The sequence below is a fragment of the Puma concolor genome, chromosome A1 (assembly GCF_028749965.1).
Source record: "Puma concolor isolate L17-30 chromosome A1, mPumCon1.1.hap2, whole genome shotgun sequence".
NCBI classification, from domain to species: domain Eukaryota; kingdom Metazoa; phylum Chordata; class Mammalia; order Carnivora; family Felidae; genus Puma; species Puma concolor.
In genome coordinates, this window is record NC_141667.1 from 132,094,204 (window position 1) to 132,109,753 (window position 15,550).

Sequence of the window (15,550 nt, forward strand, 5' to 3'; positions counted from 1 at the left end):
TGAAGTAACTTTTTCCCAAGATGAAAGCACACAAGGTTATTGTATTTAGAAACTTACTTCTGAGAGATCAAGGAAATACTCTTCTCTTTGCCAGTCATGGACCAGCCATGAGTCCTTTGTGTCATTGGTTCTATATACACAGGTTTGGGTCTGTTTCCACTCTAACTAATTTAGTGTAACTTACTAATATAAAAGCAAAATAATATACCCCCAAATGAATGATTAATTGACTTATAGGATGTGCATATTCTCACTTCTAAATATTGCATTGATTTCATTTTTTGTTTACAAAAATTGTATTCCATATTCACATTTCTTTTCTCTCTTTTTTTTTGGAGAAAAATACAGTTAATTCTGAGCAACACAAGTGTGAATCTTATCTGTAGATTTTTACAGTTTAGTACTATAAATGTATTTCCCTTATGATTTTAATATTTTCTTTAACTTACTTTATCATAAGAATACAGTATATAATATATATAAAATACAAAAATATGTGTTAATCAACTGTTTATGTTATTGATAGGGCTTCTGGTCAACATTAGGCTATTAGTTAAGTTTTTGGAGAGTCAAAAGTTATACTTGGATTTTTGAGGTTGTAGTGGTTGGGGCCCCATGCCCCCTGCTCACTTGTTCAAAGGTCAACTCTTTACATAGTTCATTTTGCCTTATTAGAAATCTTTCTGTTTTGGTGCCAGAATCTCAAGGATTATCTTTATACATGTACTGTCCTGCTGTTTTGAGCCTGTATTGCCCAGTAAACTATGGGGCTTGGTAAATGAATCTTAACCCCAGAATGTTGTATGTCACCTTCTCAGAAAGACCTTCCCCACTTCCCTCGTTTCATTACTTGGTTCTCATTCAGAAGCTAGTCTAAAATTACCTTACTTATTGTCTCCTCATATAGAAAGTTAGATATGCCTTCTTTGTTTACTTTGGATCCCCAGTACCCAGACCAAGGACACTTAAGCATTTGTGGAATTAATAAATTAGTTTCTTAATCATCTATAAATAGTGCTTTAAAAAAAAATCTTGCAACAGTGAAACTCATGGTAACCGCTGAAATTGTCAGTCTGCCTGTTTGTTTTCTTTTTTCTACAGAAGACCACTTATTTTAGAGTTTAAACTCTAGCTGTAAATTAGTGGGAGTTGGTAGCCACTCAAGGAAAAGACTGTTTTATTTTTCTGCCTAATTAAATGAAATTTTCAAAAGGGTTTTTAAAATCTAGCCTTCCAACCACATACCGGTCATTTACTGACATCCATATTTGTCAGAGAATTTCGTCCCACGCTACAAAAATTTCTATTATGGAGGGGGAGTGGGGGAATTAATGGGGGTACTGAAAATTTATTTAGACCAGTTTGATCGGAACCCTGATAAATTTTGGCGTCCTGGGTTTAATAAGACTGTAAGGTCATTTTCAAGCCATGTGTTTTTCTTTGGAAAGTGGTTTTCCTCCCATCAAATCCATTTGTGTACAATTCCACTGTAGGATTCCTCTCTCCCTTACATAATAGACGTTAAGATAAAGCTTAAATCCCTAAATCCTGAGCTTCCCATCATTAGCTCTCACAAAAGGCTAATTCCCGGTATCTGGGTTCGAGGGTTCAAGGATCCTGTGGTAAACCCTGAAGGTGGCTGCCCAGAGCCCCTGGCCGAGGCCTTCTCTGCTGGAGGTCATGGCTGTGGAGGGTGTCTTGGGCAGGATTCTCCACCAGCCACGCGCTGTCAAGCTTTGAGCCCACACACCTCGCGGCCTGGCGCGGGCAGGCCCGTGGCTCCGCACTGAAAGTCTAACCTAGGTCGAACACCTTCCCCGCTGAGGGGGCGACCGAACCCGGACAGGCGCCGGATGGAGGTACAAAACCTTGGAGGCTGAAGAGGGAAGGGCAGGGAAGGGTCGATTGCCCGTGGAGCTCTAAGCATCCCGCTTTGTCGTGGGTGCAGGGAGCCGAAGCCTTCTGCATCGCAAAGTCCCGGGCATCGTAGCCTCAGATAGCAGCAGTCAACGTCACGGAGAAGGACCGTGACCCGAGCGCGTTCCCCCTTCACTTCCCCAACCACCTCTATTCCCTCCCCTCCCCTCCTTTCCGCGCACACCCCGCCCCGTGAGCTGCCACGTGAGGGAATCCACTCGTTAGCCTATGGGGGCCAGCTCCGCCCCACGCCCCCGCCTTGCCCCCTGCTCTGCGCGCCGCCACGTGATGCGGCTCACCGCCAGCCAATGGACGCCGGTCTTGCCTCGCGCCCCGCCCCGCGCGCCGTGGCCGTTTGAAGTGACTAATTTCTGTCATATGACTGAGGCGCTCATGGGGGTGGCGGGGCGGCTCTAGGAGCGGGGGCCTAGCAATCGCCCTAAGGAACAACCCTGATCTGGCCGTGGTCAGCATGGCCCCTACGCTGTTCCAGAAGCTCTTCAGCAAGAGGAGCGGGCTGGGCGCGCCCGGTCGGGACGCTCGAGACCCAGATTGCGCGTTCAGGTAGGGCGCTGCGGGGCGGCGGGGGGGGGGGGGGGCGCGGAGCCGATGGCCTTGTGGGCTTGGGGCTCCAGATGTGCAGGGGCCTTCGGTGTTCGTGTCCGCGCGGCATTGCTGCGCGGGTACTTGGACCTGGGCCTCAGTGAGGTGGGGCTGGGCAGCTGGGGACTTGTGCTAGAGGGCTAGAGCGAGGTCCTGCCTCCCCACCACCCCTATCCCTCCGCTGGCCCCTTCCCCCTCCTCCCGGTCTGTTTGTTTATGTCCTGCCCGACTTCCACGCGCGGCTGTGCCTTCCCCACCGACCACCGCGGCCTGAGCGTAGGGTCCACACTCCTTCCTGGAAGCGAGTAGAGTTGGGAGCGGGCTGGGTTGGATCTCAGCCTCCGTCCTCTGGGCTGAGAAGTTCTCCCCTCCTCCTAGCGACCAAGTCGCCCTCTGGGTGTTCCATTCCCCTTACTCGCTGTTGTGGAGAGAGCTGCACGTTTTGGGCAACCTTCTGAGGGTAGAAGACTAGAGGAGCAAGTAGGCAAGGTGCCATTCTTTCAGGTTTCTTGGAAACGAATACTGGAGGTGTGCAGTTGCCGGAACGAGCGATCTTAGTGTTATCGAAGGACAAAGATGAAACCTAAGAGGTTATGGTTACTACTGACTGGACTGATTCAGATGAAATACGGTCTTAGAATTGACCATCGAATCATCCCGTTAGAATTTACCAAAAATAAGTCTAAAAATTGAAAACGATAGCAAAATCTTTTGTGGTATTACAGGCTTTGTTCATTTTTGGTTGCACTACCTGTTGCTGGCAGAAAAAACTTCGTAGAATTGTAAGATTTAATGTAATAGAAACGTGAATTCAAGGTAAAATTTAGTCTCCAAACCGCATTTGAAGAAGAGGTTATGTCTTTCACATAGCCTTCATACTTGCTGCGGTGTGGAAACTTGTAAATATAACTGGGCTAAATGTCACGTATCACTCAAACCTGGTAGGACAGCAGAGAGCCCAGTTGTTCAGTAGTAGTAGGAAAAAATGAGAGTCTGTTAAATTTTGCAACAGGCAAAAGTTTGAAATGACTGTACCACACTGGTACAAGGTTTTGATATTCTTAAAATTATTCACTCTCTTTGTAATGCAGGTCACGTTATTAAACATTGAGTAATACATGTGGAATTGTAGTATTAAATGGAAAGAAATTCACCGACTTTTAGAGAAAGAAAAATCTCAATATGGACATTTTGGAAAGGTGTTTATTTAGTAAAAGATGTTTTTCTAGGTTTGGGTCTTTTGCACTTGGAAATAAATGCCTTGCCATGCTCATCTAATAACTTTTTTTTTTTTTCAACGTTTATTTATTTTTGGGACAGAGAGAGACAGAGCATGAACGGGGGAGGGGCAGAGAGAGAGGGAGACACAGAATCGGAAACAGGCTCCAGGCTCTGAGCCATCAGCCCAGAGCCCGACGCGGGGCTCGAACTCCCGGACCGCGAGATCGTGACCTGGCTGAAGTCGGACGCCAACCGACTGCGCCACCCAGGCGCCCCATCTAATAACTTTTAAAAAACGTTTCTTTCCTGATTTTCTTTTGAAAGATGAAAGTGTAGTCTAGTTAGTACTCCATTGAGACATCCAGTAAATCAGGAGTCAGTAGAAAGCAGGTTGAGAATATTATAAATGTGACACTTGATTAGGCTTTCCATTTCTGGGCAAAGATTGACTTTGGGATACTCAGGTTTCCAAGGGTCTCAAGTCACTCACTCGTGAAAAAAAAATTTTCGTGTCTATTTTTAAAAAATGTAAAGCCTACTATATAGTTGTGTAATAGTACTTTAGAGTTGCCAAAGCACTTTCTCATTAGTTATCTCATGTGGTATTTCACAACAACCTTGTGAGATAGAACAAGTAGCAATATAGATAACTATGTGATCCTTTTTACAGTGGAAGTAAGAATTATGTGTAAGCCCAATAAGTGCAGTACAATTTAGAAATGATTGCTTTTAAAAATAAAATGTGTACAAGTGTAAATGTGAGAAAATGAAAACTGGTTAACATTCACACAGCTAGTAACTTGTAGATCTAGTTAGCCCAGGTATTTTTTTTTAAACAACTTCACTGGGCTATAATTTACATGCAATGATATTGAGCCATTCTAAGAGCATAGTTCTGTGAATTTTGTTATATGTACACAGTTTTGTACTCACTACCCCAGTGAAGTTTTAGAATACTTCCATCCCCAGAAAGTTCCCTTAAGCCTCTTTGCAGTCCATTCTTAAACTATTGTCACTCAAGGCAGTCCCTTATCTGCTCTAATGACAAGAGGTTTGACTTTTCTAAAATTTCCTATAAATGTGATCATATTGTTTATATAGCCTTTTCTGTCTGGCTTGTTTTAAATCAGAGTGATGATTTTGAGATTCATCTAAGTTGCACTTATCAGTAGTTCTTTCTATTTTGTTGCTGAGTAGTATTCCATTGTATGGATGTACCAAAATATGTTTATCCATTCACTACCAACTGGCAAACATTTGGGTTGTTTCCAGATTTGGGCTGTGATGAACAATGCTGCTATGAACATTTGTGTACAAATCTTTATGCAGACATATGTTTTCATATCTCTTGGATGGTTACCTAGGAGTGGGATTGCTGGGTCACATGCTAGGTATCCGCTTAACTTTTTAAAAACTTGGGGTGCCTGGGTCGCTTGGTTAGTTGGTCATCCAACTCTCGATCTTGGCTCAGGTCATGGTCTCAGGGTCATGAGATCCAGCCCTGCATCCATCTCTGTCCCAACAGCATGGAGCCTGCTTGGGAGATTCTCTGTCCTTTCTCTCTCTGCCACTCCCCCACTCGTGCCTATGCACTCTCTCTCTCTCGAAATAAATAAGTGACCTTCAAAAAGGAAAGAAATTTTTTTTAAAAATTGCTAAACTTTTCTGAAGCAATTGTACCATTTTGTTTTCCCACCGGCAGTGTGTGAAGTTTACAGTTACTCTATCCTCTCCAAAAGCTGATATTGCTGGTCTTTCAAAGTTTTTTTTTTTTTTTTTTTTGTATTGTAAAAAACACCAACAGTATTTACCGTGTTGACCATTTTTGAGTCTTTCTGATTATAGCCATTTTAGTGGATGTAGTGGAATCTTACTGTGGTTTTGATTTGCATTTCCCTAATAACAAATGATGTCACTCAGGTTTTTTAAAAAAAATTTTTTTTTTTTCAACGTTTATTTTTATTTTTGGGACAGAGAGAGACAGAGCATGAACGGGGGAGGGGCAGAGAGAGAGGGAGACACAGAATCAGAAACAGGCTCCAGGCTCTGAGCCATCAGCCCAGAGCCCGACGCGGGGCTCGAACTCCCGGACCGCGAGATCGTGACCTGGCTGAAGTCGGACGCTTAACCGACTGCGCCACCCAGGCGCCCCTAACTCAGGTTTTAGAGTAGATTAAAATTTCATTCCAGTATATCATGCTTTCCTTTCTAGAATCCTTTTTTGGTTTTGTTTTGTTTTAGTCAGCTTAAGTTGTTAAATCTGACTTGGACACTGTTAGCCATTGGCAACTAACCATAGTTCAGCGTCTAAGAGTCAGTTTCTAGAGTTAACAATATACAAGGCACAGTGGTAATAAGTCACAGTAGGGCTCTAGGATAGGAGAAACTTGTGATATGAAGCTTTAGGAGCCTTAAAATATTGTGTGCTTATCTAAGCTTCTTGAGCTGGAGATGATTGTGAAAAATATCACAGGGATATTATTTCAGTAATTTGTAGAATTAAAACAATAACTTGTTTCATAGTTTGGAGAATTTGGGGAAGAAGTTTCTTTTAGGAAAATGAATAGTTTTGTTTTCTCCATCACACCACTTTGCAATGGAAGAATTAAGTGTAAGTCCAATAACTATAGTGCATATGAAATGATTGCTTTAATTTAAAAATAAAATTTCTGGGAAGAAGTCTAATTTGGAGAAGAAGTTTGTTTCAGAGCTAAATGTCTGTAGGACATAATTAATGTTTAGTTAAAAAATTCTGTATTTTTGTTTTATTCTTAATACGTGAACTTTTGCTCTTCCTGTCTGTATCAGAAATTCTTACCCTGTTGTAACAATCTTTTAATTGTTCTTTTTTCTGTTCCTCTTGCCTTTCTCCAGACTATTCTCAACGCTTCATCCTTTACAAATGCTAATTCTGATTATGATCAGCATGCAAAGTGTTATAGAATTTAATAGCTGCATTACAGAGTTATTTTAAGGATTCAAAGAGATAAGTCATGGTTAAGTACTTAATGCAGTGCTTATTAGCACATGACATTCAGAAACCAGAAGTTGTTGTGCTATGATGATTCCATGTTTATGTGTAAAACCATTCTGTTTGGGCCCAGACTCCTTAAAGTGGCCGTATATTGTGTGGCTTTTGCAAAGTTTCTAGCCTTGACCTTGTTTTTAAATTAACTTAAGGTCATTTTTAAAAACATAGCCATTATTCTATTATTGTAGATATTTCTTAATATTATCTATTCTTAGGCTATATTAATATTTTCTTAGTTGTTTCAGTATGTCTTTTTACAGTGGCTTTGTTTGGATTAGAATCTTAAAAGGGTCTGTATATTATATTTGCAGTTACGTTGCTTAAGTAATTTTGATTCTATAACATCCTTCTCACCCTTTTAAAATAGGATTTGTTGCTGAAACTGGGTTATTTTTCCTTTAAAATTTCCCACATTCTTTATGTTTGCTTTCTTATGGGTTTCTTTAATTTAGTGCTTCCCAGCAATGTGTGTTTTAACCAGTTCCTTCCAGGTTATTCTCATGCTCAAGATTGAGGACCACTGCTTTAGCTTATTATCTATTTCCTGAGAACTGGTAGTTAGATACTTTATTAGATTCAGGTCCAGTTTTTTTTTTTTTTAATAAAAATATACCATAGATGTTTCTCGTATACTTCCTTTCCATTAGAATTACATAGTGTCAAGTTGTCCCCCTTTTAGTGATGCTTAGATTGATGAGTAATTTCACATTGTATCAGCCTTGTTTTTCTATTATAAGATTCTCCTTTCCTTAATGGTTTTAGCATCTTTTGTTGATTATTGTCTGAATCCACTATCTTGTTAGGAATTGTGAAATGGTGATATCCTGATTCTTTAATTCTTCCCACATTTATTTCCTGGAAGAGATTTCTCTTACCACCTATTTGGCTACTCTTTGCTATAGGAAAGGTAACATATATTTGATTGTTTGCCTTTATCATTTGTCAGAATAATTTAAATGAATTGTTTGGTGAAAGTTTTCACTTTAATTTTCATTTTTTGTCATCACAAGCTTCTGGATTTTGATGTATTTTATTTCCTTATAGTCCAAATTGTCCCGTATTTGGCCCACAGAAGACTTTTCAAGTTGATTTCTGTGCCCTTGTGCCATGATCTTTTTAATCTTTGATAACTTCTGCTTTCCTTTGGCCTTTTCTTAATCCCCTCTCCCTCTTCTATGATTTTATCACCTTGGACATGTTTTAGATTCTCTGATATGCTATGCTGTCCTATTCTCTGTTCTTGACATAGTCGTGTATATCTTTTTTGATTGGCATTTTTTTAGTGATCATCTGGACTTATCCTAATTGTCCTTCCTCCGGGAAGCTTTTTCTGATTTCTCCCAGACTGAGTTGGGTTTCGCTGCAGTTTTCTCCCATAGCTTAATGCATTTCCTACTGTGATATCTGTTAAAATTGTCATTATGTGTCCATATCTCTCTTTTTTGCTTGCTTGGGTTCTCTTCAACTTCAAGGTAGATTTAGAGTTAGAACCCTGTAGAGCCGCCTGTTGGATTGTTTGTGGGAAACAGATACCTAGCTTTCTGCCTGGAGCCTTTAGATTGGTGCCATTTTTTGAGGGAGAAGATACAAGATTGTAGAGGCATGTTTTGACTAGTGTATCAGCAGCAGCTTTCCCGCCTTATTCTGTATCATAAGGCATGATTTATATTCATCACAGCTCTTTTTACAACTTACCATCCATCTCCCCCAAGTTCACATTGTTGTGCCAATATACAGCACAGTGCCTGAACATATGCTTAGTAAATATTTGTAGAATGTATGTATGAAATAATTTCAAAGGCAGAGGGAGAGTCAAAAGTTCTATTTTGGACATTTGGTCTAGTTTTACTTGCCACTGAGATATCCACTTCGAGATGTCCAGTTGACAGTTCAATGAAGTAAATCGAGAATTCATGGCAGAGGTTGATTCACAATAGAGTTGTGACTGGAGATAGGAATTTGGATTTATGGTCAATATTAAAACTAAGGGGAGGGATGAGATCATCTAGGAAAAGGTGTAGATTGGGTATTGGAAAGAACAGGGCTTTGCTCTGAGGAAATTTTAAAAGTACAGATGTAGGAGAAGAAAGTCTTTTCTACAGAAGAAAATGGCACGAGAAACCATGGGAAAGCCAGGGGTGTGTGGTGTTAGGAAAGCTCCAAGGGGGAAGTGTTTGAAAAAGGATGGTATGATGAACTCTTTTGTATGCTGGTTGCTGACAAGTTTTGTGAGATGACAAAGAGAAAAGTATCTATTGGATTTGTCATGTTGGAGATAATTAGTGACCTTAATTTTTTTTTTTTTTTTTTTTTTTTTTGAGATGAGCATGTTTAGGGGAGAAAGAGAGATGTGGAGTAAATGAGGTGAAAAATGGCTTCACTGCTAATGCTTTTTATTTTTGTAGGCGAAACCTTCTTTAATGCTTTGTTATTTTTTCACTTTCAGTATTCTGATTTTGTGTCACATTTTAAGCTTCTGAAGTTCTTAAGCTGGCTTTTTAATGTCAATGTTTGTAAGAATTGCATTTGAGAAATTTTGGTTTTTTTCACTGTGCTTTCTAAATATTTGCTGCATTTACAAGGGCTTTTGTTATTTAAAAAATACCACTTTTCCATAAATCGTACCTTTTAATTCTATATTAGAAATAGTAGAAAGTTTTAATATTCTTTACAGAGAATCCTGTGGGATCATACTTTTCTTATTAAAGCGAGAAGCTGAGAATTGTAAGTAATTACATGTTAATGCTCTTTGGCAGTAATATTTGGTCCTAAGAGTCTAACTTTGCAGAGAATTGCAAACATATTTTATTGTTAACTTGTTTTGCTTTTCTGTCTCTAAGTAGTAGTATTAGATTTATTTTTCAGAACCATGTTTACTGAAGGAAAATAGGTGATTGAAATACAGCTTCAGTATTCAGATTGTAAAACTTGGACCTCAAAGGGACATTTTAAGATAGAGGTGTAGGAAGATCCTGAACTCACCTTCTCTCACTGGACACAGCAAATCTATAGCTACATTTGAAATAACTTCCTCTGAAAAAGTTCTGAAAACCAGACAAACAGTTCTTCCACAGCAAAGAACAAAAGGGCCACATTGAGATAAGTAGGAGAGGCAGAGATAACACTCTTGCCAGAAATCCCGGCCCAGGTACACTGACCTGCAATCAGGAGGGATCTTAAAAAATCTTTCCCCTGAGGAGCAAGTGTTTTGTGCTCCACATGAGGTACCCCAGCCCTTGGATTCTGCACCATAGAAACAAGTCCCCAAAGTGTAAGACCAGTGGAGACTATGTCCAGGAGAACCATAGAACTGTAGGAAATGGAGAACCTCCTCTTAAAGGTCTTGCAGGCAGACTCACTCACCCTAGGAGCTAGCAAAAAATGAGCAGATTGAAAAGCACCTGGACCATATGTGAAGGAGAAAGTCTTAGTTTTTATTCTTAAAGGGACTGCCAGAAGGGCAGGAATCTGTTGGTACTCTCTCTGGCCACAGAATTGCTGGTGGGTGCTATTTTTGTTATCTCAGTCTCTCTTGTAAATGCCAGCATTTGTGAGCACCACTTTGGCAACGTCCTAACCTGTTAGTGCAGGTGGGTGTGCTCCACCCCCCATGTGCCATATCACAGTCAGCCTGCAAGTATCTCACACCCCCTGAGCTGCAGCTGCACTATAGCTGGCTGGGCAAGTACCCTGCCCCTCTGTGCCACAGCTGTCTGGGTAAGTACACCCCACTCCCCACATTGTAGCTGCAGCTTTGTCATATCCAGATGTTGTATTCAGCCCACATGGGGGGTGCCCGTTAAGTGCCTAGCTCTGGTTGCCGGGTGGAAGGGGGATTGAGCTTCTGGGCCCCACATGTCATTTCTTACAAAAGGCCATTTCTTTAAGACTGTGAGAGGTAGCTATTTCACCTAATGTGAAGAATTAGAATTGGGTAAAATGAATAGACAGAAAAATATGTTCTAGACAAAAGAACAACACAAAATCTCAGAAAAAGACTTTACTGAGGTGGAGGTAAGTAATCTACTTGATAAAGAGTTCAAAGTAATGGTTATAAATATGATCACTAAACTCAAAAGGGAAATGAATGAACACAGTGAAAACTTCAAAAAATATACAAAATATACAAAGAAAGGAGCAAAAAGAAGTCACAGAGTTGAAGAATACAGAAACTGAACTGGAAAATATATTAGAGGAGTTTATCATCAAACTGGATGAAGCAGAAGAATGGATCAGTGTGCTAGAAGACAAAGCAACGAAAAGTTACCTAGACAGCAGAAAAGAATTTTAAAAAGTGAAGATGCCTTAAGGGAACTTTGCAACAACATCAAGCAGAATAACATCCACGTTATAGGGATCCTAGAAGAAGAGAGAGAAAGGAGCAGAACAATTGCTTGAAGAAATAATGGCTGAAAACTTCCTCATTCTGGGTTAGGAAACAGACACCCAGGCCCAGGAATCCCAGATAATTCTAAATAAGATAAAGAGATCACACCGAAACACATTATAATTAAAATGTCAAAAGTTAAAGAGAGACTTAAAAGCAGCAAGAGAAAAACAACGCTTTCTATAGGAGGGAAACCCCATAGTACTAGAGGCAGATTTTTCAGCACAAACTTTCTAGGCTAGAAGAGCATGGTGTGACCTATTCAAAGTACTGAAAGGAGAAAACATGCAATTAAGAATTCACTACCTAGCAAGGTTATCTTTCAAAAAAATTTTTTTAAATGTTTATTTATTTTGAGGGAGAGAGAGAATGCGAGCAGGGGAGGAGCAGAGAGAGAGGGAGATACAGAATCTGAACAAGGCTCCAGGCTCTGAGCTGTCAGCACAGAGCCCGATGTGGGGCTTGAACTCACGAATCGCGAGATCATGACCTGAGTTGAAGTTGGATGCTTAACTGACTGAGTCACCCAGACGCCCCAAGGTTATATTTTAGAATAGGATTTTTTCCAATAAGCAAAAGCTGATAGAGTTCATTACCAGCAGCCAGCTTTATAAGAAATGCTGAAGGGATTTCTTTAAGGGGAAAATAAATGGCTAATTAATTATGATAAAAATTAATGATAAACATAGTAAAGCTAAAATCTCATTGGAAAATATAAATATATAGTAAAGGTAGTGGCTTAATCACATAAAACTAGTATGAATATCAAGAGATGAAACTAAGACTACAATAACTTACTCAGGGATACATAAAATAAAAATGTGTAAGCTGCAATATCAAAAACATAAAACATTGTGGAAGAATAAAAATGTACATTTTTGGAATATATTCAAATGTAAGTTAATATCAACTCAAAATAGACTGTTGTGTAGAGGATGTTATATGAGAACTTCATGGTAACCACAAAGCAAAACCTTGTAGTAAACGTATAAAAGAAAATGAGAAAGGAATGTAAACATAACAATAAGAAATTATCAAGAAAGTTACCAAGAGTGAAGAAAAAAAGAGAAGAACAGAGAGGAATTACAAAAACAGCCATAAAAACAGTTAATAAAATGGCAATAAATACACACCTATCAATAATTACTTTAAGTGTAAATGGACTAATTTACCAACCCGAAGACATAGAGTGGCTCAGAGGATTTTAAAAAAGACTTATCTGTATGCTGCCTATAAGATACTCACTCCAGAATAAGGACACACAGAGACTGAAAATAGAGGGATGGAAAAAGATATTCCATGCAAATGGAGATGAAAACAAAGCTGATGTAGTTGTCCTTCTATCAAAATGGACTTGAAAACAAAGAATGTAATAAAAGACAGGAGCAATGCATAATGATAAAGTGGTTAATTTAGCAAGAAGATACAGCATTTATAAACGTATATGTGCTTGGCATAGAAGCACTAAAATATATAAAGCAAGTATTGAAAGACTTGATGAGAGAAATTGACCACAGAATAATAGTAGGCAACATTAATGCCCCACTTATGTCAATGGATAGATAATCTAGATGATACTGATAAGGAAACATTGGTTTTAAATGATATGTTAGACCAGATGGACTTAATAGATATATAGAGAGAACATGCCATCCAAAAGTTGCAGAATACACATTCTTGTCAAGTCCACATGAAACATTTTCCAGGATAGATCACATTAGGTCCCAGAACAACTCTGAATAAGTTCAAGAAAATTGAAAGCATATAAGCATTTTTTCAACCACAGTAATATAAAACCAGAAATCAATTACAAGAAGAAAAATGGAAAAACCATAAAAATGTGATTGAGGAAATCAAAGGAGAAATAAAAGAATATCTAGAGACAAATGAAAACCGAAATATGATATACCAAAATCTTTGGGATGCAACAGAAGTGGTTATAGAAGGGAATTTCATAGCAATAAAGACCTGACTCAAGAAACATGAAAAATCTCAAACAATCTAACTTTACATGTAAAGGAAATAGAAAAAAAAGAACACGTGATACCCAAGTAAGTAGAAGGAAGGAAATAATAAAGATCTGAGTGGGTATCAATGAGGTGGAGACAAAAAGACAATAGAAAAGATCAGTGATGCTAAGAACTGGTTCTTTGGAAAGATAAAAATGACAAACATTTAGCTAGATTTCCTAAGAGAAAAAGATGGCTCACGTGAATGAAATCAGAAATGAGAGAGAAGTTACAACTGATATTACAGAATGCAAAAAATCAGAAAAAAACTACTGTGAACAATTATACATCAATAAATTGAACAACCTAGAAGAGATGGATAAATCCCTAGAAGCTTACAATCTTCCACTTGGATCCTTGGGCTGTTTCCATATCTTGGCTATTGCAAATAATGCTGCCATAAACAGGGGTGCACGTATCCCTTTGAATTAGTATTTTTGTATTCTTTGGGTAAATAACCAGTAGTGCAGTTGTTGGATCATAGGGTAGTTCTATTTTTAACTTTTTGAGGAACCTCCACTGTTTTCCAGAGTGGCTGAACCAGTTTGCATTCCCCAAAACAGTGCAGCAGAGTTCCCCTTTCTCAGCATCATGGCCAACACCTATTGTTTCTTGTGTTGTTGATGTTAGTCATATGACAGGTATGAGGTGATATCTTACTGTTGTTTTGATGTGCATTTCCCTAATGATGAATGATGTTGAGCATCTTTTCATGTGTGTTGGCCATCTGTATGTCTCCTTTGGAGAAATGTCTTTTCATGTCTTCTACCTATTTTAAGTTGGATTATTGGTTTTTTGGGTGTTAAGTTTTATAAGTTCTTTATATATTTTGGATGCTAACCCTTTATCAGATATGTCATTTGCAAATATCTTCTCGCATTCTGTCAGTTGCCTTTTAGGTTTGCTGATTGTTTCCTTAGCTGTTGATTGTTTTGTTGATTGTTTTATTTTTTAAATTATTTTTAATGTTTATTTTTGAGAGAGAGGGAGAGAGTGCAAGCATGAGCAGGGGAGAGGCAGAGAGGGACAGAGGATCTGAAGTGGGCTCTGCACTGACAGCAGTGAGCCTGGTGTGGGGCTTGAACTCACGAACTGCAAGATTCTAAACCTGAGCTCTAAACCCAGGTGAATAAAAGTGGTGAAAGTGGGCCTCCTTGTCTTCTTCCTGAACTTAGAGGAAAAGCTATTTTTCCCTTACTAAGGATGATGGTAACTCTGGGTTTTTTATAGATGGTCTTTATTATGTTGAGGTATGTTTCCTCTAAACCTGTTTTGTTGAGAGTTTTTTTTTTTTTTATTACGAATGGATGTTGTACTTTGTCAACTGGTTTTTCTGCATCTATTGTAATGATCATGTGGCTTTTATCTTATCTCCTGTTGATGTGATGTATCACACTCATTGATTTGTGAATATTGAAACACACTTGCAACCCCTTGACTGTGGTGATTTTTAAAATGAATTGTTGAATTTGGTTTGCTGGTGTTTTACTGAGAATTTTTGCATCTATGTTCATTAGGGATATTGGCCTGTAGTTCTCCTTTTTAGTGGTATCTTTTATCTGGTTTTGGTATCAGGGTAATGCTGACCTCAGAATGAATTTGAAAGTTTTCCTTCCTCTTCTAATTTTTGGAAGAGTTTAAGAAGAATAGGTGTTAGCTCTTTTTTATAGCTGTCTAGTCCTGGACTTTTGTTTGTTGGGATTTTTTGTATTACTGACTCAGTTTCTTTTCTGGTCATTGGTTGGTTCAATTTTCTGTTTCCTCCTGTTTAAGTTTTGATAGTTTGTATGTTTTTACCCTTTTCCTCTAGGTCATCCAATTTGTTGGCATATAGTTTTTCATAATATTCTCTGTTTGTTTTTCTACAGTGTTGGTTATTTCTTCTCTCTCATTTGTGATTTTATTTGAGCCCTTACTCTTTTTCTTGAAAAGTTTGGCTGGAGCTTTATTAATTTTATTGATTTTTTTTTTTTTTTCCCAAAGAACCAGCTCCTGGTTTCACTGATCTGTTGTATTGTTATTTTAGTTTCTGTGTGATTTATTTTTGCTCTCATCTTTATTATTTTCTTCATTCTGCTGGTTTTAGGTTTTTTTGTTGTTCTTTTTCTAGTTTGTTGAGGTATAAGGTTAAGCTGTGTGTTTGAAATTTTTCTTGCTTCTTAAGGTAGGCCTGTGTTGTATAAACTTCCCTCTTAGAACCACTTTTGCTGCATCCTAGAGGTTTTGGACTGTTGTGTCTTCATTTTTATTTGTTTCCATATTTTTTTTTATTTCTTCTTTGTTTCTTTGTTGACTCATTCATTGTTTAGTAGCATGTTATTTAACCTTCATGTGTTTGTGATCTTTCTCGATTTTTTCTTGTGGTTGACTTCTAGTTTCATA

The 15,550-nt window shown here is 38.7% G+C and overlaps 1 protein-coding gene and 1 long non-coding RNA gene across 4 annotated transcripts in view; both read left to right on the forward strand.

The window, feature by feature from the left end:
- Positions 1–2,284: 2,284 nt before the first annotated feature.
- FNIP1 (folliculin interacting protein 1) overlaps positions 2,285–15,550 on the forward strand; it is a 150,876-nt gene continuing 137,610 nt past the window's right edge. For 2 of the 3 annotated variants that reach the window (XM_025923609.2, XM_025923610.2), the window contains exon 1: positions 2,285–2,481. In XM_025923609.2, the coding sequence (XP_025779394.1) occupies positions 2,390–2,481 (92 nt within the window). In that variant the 5' untranslated portion in view covers positions 2,285–2,389. The remainder of the gene's footprint in view (positions 2,482–15,550) is intronic. The other variant, XM_086704742.1, reaches the window with a different exon arrangement.
- On the forward strand, positions 4,023–9,813 carry LOC147584482 (uncharacterized). Its single transcript, XR_015250363.1, has 2 exons — positions 4,023–5,661; positions 5,902–9,813. It is a non-coding gene; the product is annotated as an uncharacterized LOC147584482 (long non-coding RNA).